Source organism: Pteropus medius, unplaced genomic scaffold (assembly GCF_902729225.1).
Source record: "Pteropus medius unplaced genomic scaffold, Ma_sr-lr_union100, whole genome shotgun sequence".
In the NCBI taxonomy this organism is placed as follows: Eukaryota; Metazoa; Chordata; class Mammalia; order Chiroptera; family Pteropodidae; genus Pteropus; species Pteropus medius.
Window position 1 is genome coordinate 10,146,531 of NW_024350927.1, and position 6,299 is coordinate 10,152,829.

Sequence of the window (6,299 nt, forward strand, 5' to 3'; positions counted from 1 at the left end):
GGACGGAGGCGGTTTTCCTGCGGGGCGGGGGGCCTCTGCGGCAGGCCTCACCGTAATGGGACATGGACGTGGCTCGCGTGCAAAACTGCGGGCAGTCGGGTCTCTGGAGAAACATCTTTCGCAGCGACTCCACCTCCAGCATGAAGCTCGTGTCCTCGGGGCTGGAGTCCTGCTTCACGTCACTCTGCTGGAGTGGGGAAAAGGACAGCTGGGTGGAGAGGGCCCTGGCACGTGTGCCGACGGCGGGGTCCGTCCCCTCCCTGCCGACCGCGAGCTTGCCGAGGACAGGCACGGGGCCCCCGCTCCAGCAGCTGCACACGCCGTCCATTCAGGCAGCCTGTGGGGATGGGACCCTCCGGGCTCCCTCCGCATAGGACAGACCACGGGCCTCTCCAGCCGAGCCCCCCGCCTAACCGCGCCCCCACCAGCTGCCCCCCGCTTTGCTCCTTGTCAAGCTGCCCCCACGGCAGGCTCAGGCAGACGATCCTCCCTCTGCTCCTTGCTCCCTCGGGAATCTACCTATTACGATGTCACCAAGACTAATTTGGGGCTCCCTGGGCTGGCCACCCCGAGGCCCTCCTCCAGCTGGAGAAGCAGGTCACCTCCCAGGCCCCTGCACGCCCGTACCAGCCGCCGGTAGAACCAGCCCGCGGCGTGAGCCGACTCGCTGAGCACGCTCTGTTTCCCGCCGAGTCTGCACTCGAGGGCGTGGCGGTCCCGGTCGGCCACCGCCCGCAGGGCCCGCAGGCCCTTCTCCATCAGGCTGGCGGGGGGACTCGCGCTGGGCTTTGGTGGCCGGCTGGTCTCCAGACACAGCATCAGGAGCTGGGGACAAGGGACCGAGGACCAACCCAGTGGCGACTAGGTGACCTCTGGAACAGGGCGTCGGGGGAGGGCGGCCTGGACCCAGCAGCGGCACAGATGGGGCAGACCGGCCTCCGAAGCGCCAGGTCCCGTGGGATCCTGGGAGCTCCGTGTGGCATCACAGACGTCTCCATGGAAACGGAGCAGGTCATTCGTCTCGATTTTCCACCGGGCAGGGGACGCGGAAGCTGCACCTTCTGGGTCGCGGGAGGTTCCGGGTGGAGAAGGGGCCGGAGGCCTTAGTGGCCCGACCTGTTTTCTTCTGTTTCCTCATCGATATTTTTCCTTATTGAAACCCTGACCCCTGGGTCAGTGACTGTGACGTGAAAATGAGACGCCCCTGGCTAAAATCCACAATTCAGAAGCACTTCCTAACCCCTGATATTGTCACTTTTTTAAAAAGACAGAATGGGGGGTGGAGAGGTAGACGCCTCTCTGCCATTTCGTTAAAGCCACCCTGCCCCAGGCTCTGGGACTTGCCGAGGATGTGGGAAGCGGTGCTGGCATGTCCCCGCCCAGGCTGCCACCCGGGAACATTCTGCGCGGCCACTTCACGTTTCTCAAGCTGCAGTGTGGGTGTGAAAACGTGACAGTCGGTGAAAGCAGCCGGTGTAAAGGGCCACGTCGCGTGTGATCCCACGGGCGTGAAGTGTCCAGGACAGGCACCTCCACGGAGACAGGCCCGCGCTGGCGGCTGCGGGGCTGGGGGCAGGGAGGAACGGGGGGGGGGCAGGGAGGAACGGGAGCGGCAGCCCAACGCGTGCTCGGTCTCCATTTGAGGCCATGGGAATGTTCTGGAACTGGATCGTACTGAGGGCAGCACAATATCGTGACCGTGCTACATGCCACCAAGCACATGCTTTAAAATGGTGACGTCTATCTCAGATCAAGGGAAGCTAGTCTGAGCCCACCGCCCCTTCAGCCCGTCCTGCAGGGCACGGAAAATGCCAGCCCCTGGAGGGAGCGAGCGCAGCGGGGTTTTCCGAGGAGACGGATGGGCCGCCCCAGCGTCCACCCCGTGGGTCCTCCGAGCTCGCCCTGCTCGCCGTCCCCCCAACGACCGCCGGCCGGTCTGCGCTGGCTCAGAGCTTCAAAGGAAGTTGGAGCGTGGAACTGAGGTCTCCAGCCTACTTCAGAGTCACATGCCCCTCGCTGCTTTCTGTCCGGTCCAGCGAAGGGCCCTTTCCAGCCATGACGTTCCCAGTCCTTTCCCGCAGTTCACGGGAGGTGCGACCTGCCATCTTGATTTCCACCCAGGAAGGGTGCCCGGAACCAGAAGCTGCGAGAGCTGGCAGGGGCCCGTGAGAACACACATGAGCCGCAAAGATTTTGGGGTCACCCTCCTGTCATTAGAGATAAAAGCAATACTAGGGCGATCCCAACCCATAAAATAAATGTAGGGAAATTCAGTGCCCATCTTTGCATCACGGCTATAGCAACGCTACTTTGGGGGTCAGCATCTTCTTCCCTAATTGCTTCCTCACCTGCTTCTATATCTCTGTGCTGCCCGCACCCCGAGTCTGTCTGCTGAGCGAGGCGACCCTGAGTTAGCCTCCAATCCCAGTCGGCTCCGTGTCGTGCGTCACAGCTGGGAGAGGGCGGTGGAAGTGTCCGGAGCCGCTGCCTCGACTGATTTTTCTCCATTCGCTGAGAAAGGGCCATTAAAACCTCCCAGCTGTGGCTGTCGAATTCTGTCACCCGCTTTGAATGTGTAAATGTCGCTTTACGTGTGTGGGGCTCGATCGCACCTTTAAGGTGGTCGCGTGTTCCTCAAGAATCAACTTTTTCGCCTTGACGAAAGGCCCGTCTTTGACAATATATTTAGAATGGCATAATTTTCCACCCATTCATTTTCAGCCTGTTCGTGTCTGTGTGTTTCATCTGCACGTCTTTTAGACGCAGGCAGATGTCCCGTTACCTGTGCTGATCGTCTCTTTTAATTGGATCGTTCGGGAACATTTACCGTAACTATCGATGCGGTTCGATTTAGGTCTACCGTTTTATTTATTTTCTCTGTCCATATATTTCTTGTTCTCCACTTCCCTTTCCTTATTATTATTTTGGGGGGGGAGTTGTCAAATATTTTATAGAATTTCATTCTCGTTTAACCATCGGACTTTTAGGTGTGCTCTTCACACCTGTTTTTCAGAGTTCGCAACCTACATCCTGAACTTTTCCCCGTGTAGCAGAGTTGATATTGTACCGCTTTATGTAAAACGTAGAAGTATCATTACCAGCTGGGTCCCTAACATCCTCCCAGCGGGTTCCAGCTGTCGTGAGGAGCACACGAGTATCACGTACCTACAGGACGTCTCACAAGACAATGCCGTGCGTGTTGCTTTTAACGGTCTTTCAAAGAGAGGGGGAGGAGGCATCGTCTTTGTACGTACACACGATACTTCCCTTCAGCCTGGACATTGAGCATCTCTTGTGGCGCAGGACAAGGGACGTCGAGTCCTCTCAGGTCCCCTACGCCTAGACACGCCTCCTCCTGACATTAGAGTGGGGAGAACGGGGCGCACGGTTCGTCGTTGACTCGCGTAGGCGGCAGCTTCGCATCTTCGTTTCCCTGGTTTCCTTCGTGACAGAGGAATAATCATGTCGGTGGCGATCTTCCTTGGCTCCGAGGTTCCTCGTGGTCTGGCCGTCGGCGAATCGGCCGGGCCTCCCCGTCTGGCAGCACGCGGCCGGCTCCGAGCACGACCTGGTTTAATATCTAGCCCGTTCGTGTCACCCTGGGAGATCACTTTCCCTAGAACCCCCTTTTCGTCCATAACTGCGACCCACGAAGTCATCCTAATGTCGGGGGGAGGCAGGGAACTAAAGCGTTACATCGGGCCACATTCAGAGACGGCAGGGTGCTGATCGGGGCTGCGGCCAGGCCGGGGGGCGGGGGGACAGCTGCGGGACAAAGGGAGGTTTCTGCTGGGACGGCTGACAACCCGTCCCCACACCATGAAGGGGAACGGCGCCTTTAAGCGCTGCCCTGCACAAAGCAAATCACTCAGTGCCTATGGCCGAGGCCGTGGGGACCCAGGCGTGAGGGCCGGGCACGGCCAGCGGCCTCTCGTGCCGCATGTTCGCACCTTTTCAGGCTGTGTCCTCTCCCCGTCCTCCCTGCATGTCCACGTCGAAGGAGATGGGAGAACGACTGGACCCCACACCCCGATCGGGGCTTTTTCCCTCGTCCTGGGGTTTTGTCTTTGCTTTTTCTCCTTTAATACATTTTCCTTTCGACCGAATTCTTTGTCCACACTCTCCCCCCAGGACCCTCCGTGCAAGGCTCGGCCTCCCCGTCTGGGGGCCTTTGCCCCGTCCTGCATCCGCCCTGTGTTCAAAATCGAGAGATGGGACCAGATCACCACTGGGCAGCTGCTTACCCATCGTCCGCGTCTCTCCTTGGAGAGAAGCCTGGCTTTCTGCCTGGCAGGCATGCATTCGGCTAGGGTGACACCTCCGGCCTCGCGGAAGGTCCCTGGGTTACTCCTCCCGTGGGGGGTGGGGCCGCCTGGGTTCACGTTGCGACCTTTTTATCTTCTGTTTTCCCATCTTTAAAGCGATGCGCAGAGCTCCAGACCACGAGGTGACCTTGAGGATGGAGACCATTTGGCCAGGAAAAACCGAGAAGGGACACAGCCCGGAAGCGAAGCCCTATGTGGGTGGGGGTGGAGGCGGGAAGGTCGTTTCTTGCTGGCGGAAGGAAATTCATGATACAATCCTTTCCAAGAGAATTTTATTCAAAAATGAATTTACTACCCCATAATGTTGTCAGGTCATTTTTCCAGCCGAATATGAAAGTACTAAACAAGCTTATCGCAGGTTTGAAGTTTTGACATATTTTAATGAGAAATGGCACTATTTCACCAGTCCGGAACGCTGAGAAATAATTCTCACCCGGTCCTGAGGGAGCCGTCGCTCCGGGCACCAGCGGACCCCGCGGGGAGCACGCACGTCTCCTGCGCACGCCCCGCCTCGCCCAACCGCGTCTGGAGTGGGGACTCCCATCAGCCGCCCCAGGGCCCCTCGGCGAGGCACTGCTGCCTCCGCCGCACCCCAGGGGCCTAGTGGCCCCCACGATGGGCCGCAGCACCTGATCCTGCACAGCGACTCTGGGGACACGTGTGTGGCGGAGACGCTCTTCCGGTGAGGGCAAGGGGCCCGCATCCCGGGGCACCTGTCCTCGGCCTGCGCCACAGGGACTGCGGGCTCGTGGAGCAGCGTGGCCTCCGGACGCTGTTCCGCCGCAAGCTTTAGCTTTTCGCGGCCGGCTCGTTTCTGTTCGCGTGGTGTCCTCCGGGTCCACCCGTGACGGGGCGTGTGTGAGAACCTCCTTGTTCTCAAGGCTGAGCAGTGCCCCGTCGTGGGGACAGTCCACACCTGCGGACCTGGCCACGTGTCAAGGGCACTTGGCTTGCGTCCACTGCTGTGAACGTGGGTGTCTTCAAGACTCCCAGTCATTTCGATCTGTGCGTCGTGCGGAGGTCACTGGGGGAAGCAGGAGCCACTTGGGTGTTCTACGCCGCGGGAGACTTAGTGCGCAGAGTGGTCATTGGAAGGACCAGAGGCGGCTCTGGGCGCGGTGACCTCGGAACTCACCTCTGCCTCACGTACCAAGGCCGGTAGGCAGGAGGCTGCCTCTGGGGTCGTCGGGTGTGAGCCTCGGCCCAGGGGTCAGGACGCTGGGTCAGGAAGGCTCGGCCACCACAGTCACCTGGATGACAAACAGGCGACAGGACACAGGGATGCCGTGGCAGTGGCCCCTTTGTCCACGGGATTGCCTTCGGTCAGAACTCCGCCTCTGGAGACGCACGATTGATGGTCACGTGCCGACGCGTCTCCCGCGACCTCGCTCATCTCACTTGCCAGGTCCGTGAGCTTCGTCGTGGGTCCGCTGTGGTCCTCTGCGTCGACGACCGCGTCGTTTGGAATAGAGACGGTTTCCTCCTCGCTGTCTAAGCGCTACACCTTCCTTTTCCCGCCGGCCACATGATGCGAAGTAGGGGTGCTGCGAGCCTCGTTCTGTTCCGGTCTTGGGGTGCAGCGTTCTTTCCCCACGCGTATAGGTGTCGGCTCTAAGTTCCGGCAGCTCGAGACATTTGCCTCCGGTTCCTACTTTGCTGGGCGTTTTCGTCACGAACGGATGTTGCATTTTGTCAGGCGGGTGATCGCTCCCTCACGTGACGCGGCCTCGCATGCGCGGGAAAAGCCCACGCGATCGTGCGGTGCTGTCTTTTTTCCCACCGTCTTATTCCGTTTGCTCAGTTTCTAAGCATTTTTGGGTCTGTGTCCACGAGGGAGGGTCGTCCGTAGCCTCTTTTTTTTCGCGAGGTCTTTATCTGGCCCCAGTCGCGGCTCCCTGGGACGTCCAAGTGCAGACCTGCCGCGAGGTCGTCCGCCCGGCTTCCCAGCGCGGAGACGAGGTCTCGTAGCTCCAT

General features: G+C 59.8%; 1 protein-coding gene across 1 annotated transcript in view; it reads right to left on the reverse strand.

Moving 5' to 3' along the window:
* The window catches only part of CCDC27 (coiled-coil domain containing 27), a 16,433-nt gene extending 10,134 nt beyond the window's left edge, over nucleotides 1–6,299 (reverse strand). The window contains exons 1-7 of the mRNA XM_039842037.1: nucleotides 6,242–6,299; nucleotides 5,461–5,575; nucleotides 2,349–2,452; nucleotides 2,007–2,152; nucleotides 1,531–1,566; nucleotides 628–825; nucleotides 52–187 (exon numbers count right to left, since the gene is read on the reverse strand). Of these exons, the coding sequence (XP_039697971.1) occupies nucleotides 52–187; nucleotides 628–825; nucleotides 1,531–1,566; nucleotides 2,007–2,152; nucleotides 2,349–2,452; nucleotides 5,461–5,575; nucleotides 6,242–6,299 (793 nt within the window). The remainder of the gene's footprint in view (nucleotides 1–51; nucleotides 188–627; nucleotides 826–1,530; nucleotides 1,567–2,006; nucleotides 2,153–2,348; nucleotides 2,453–5,460; nucleotides 5,576–6,241) is intronic.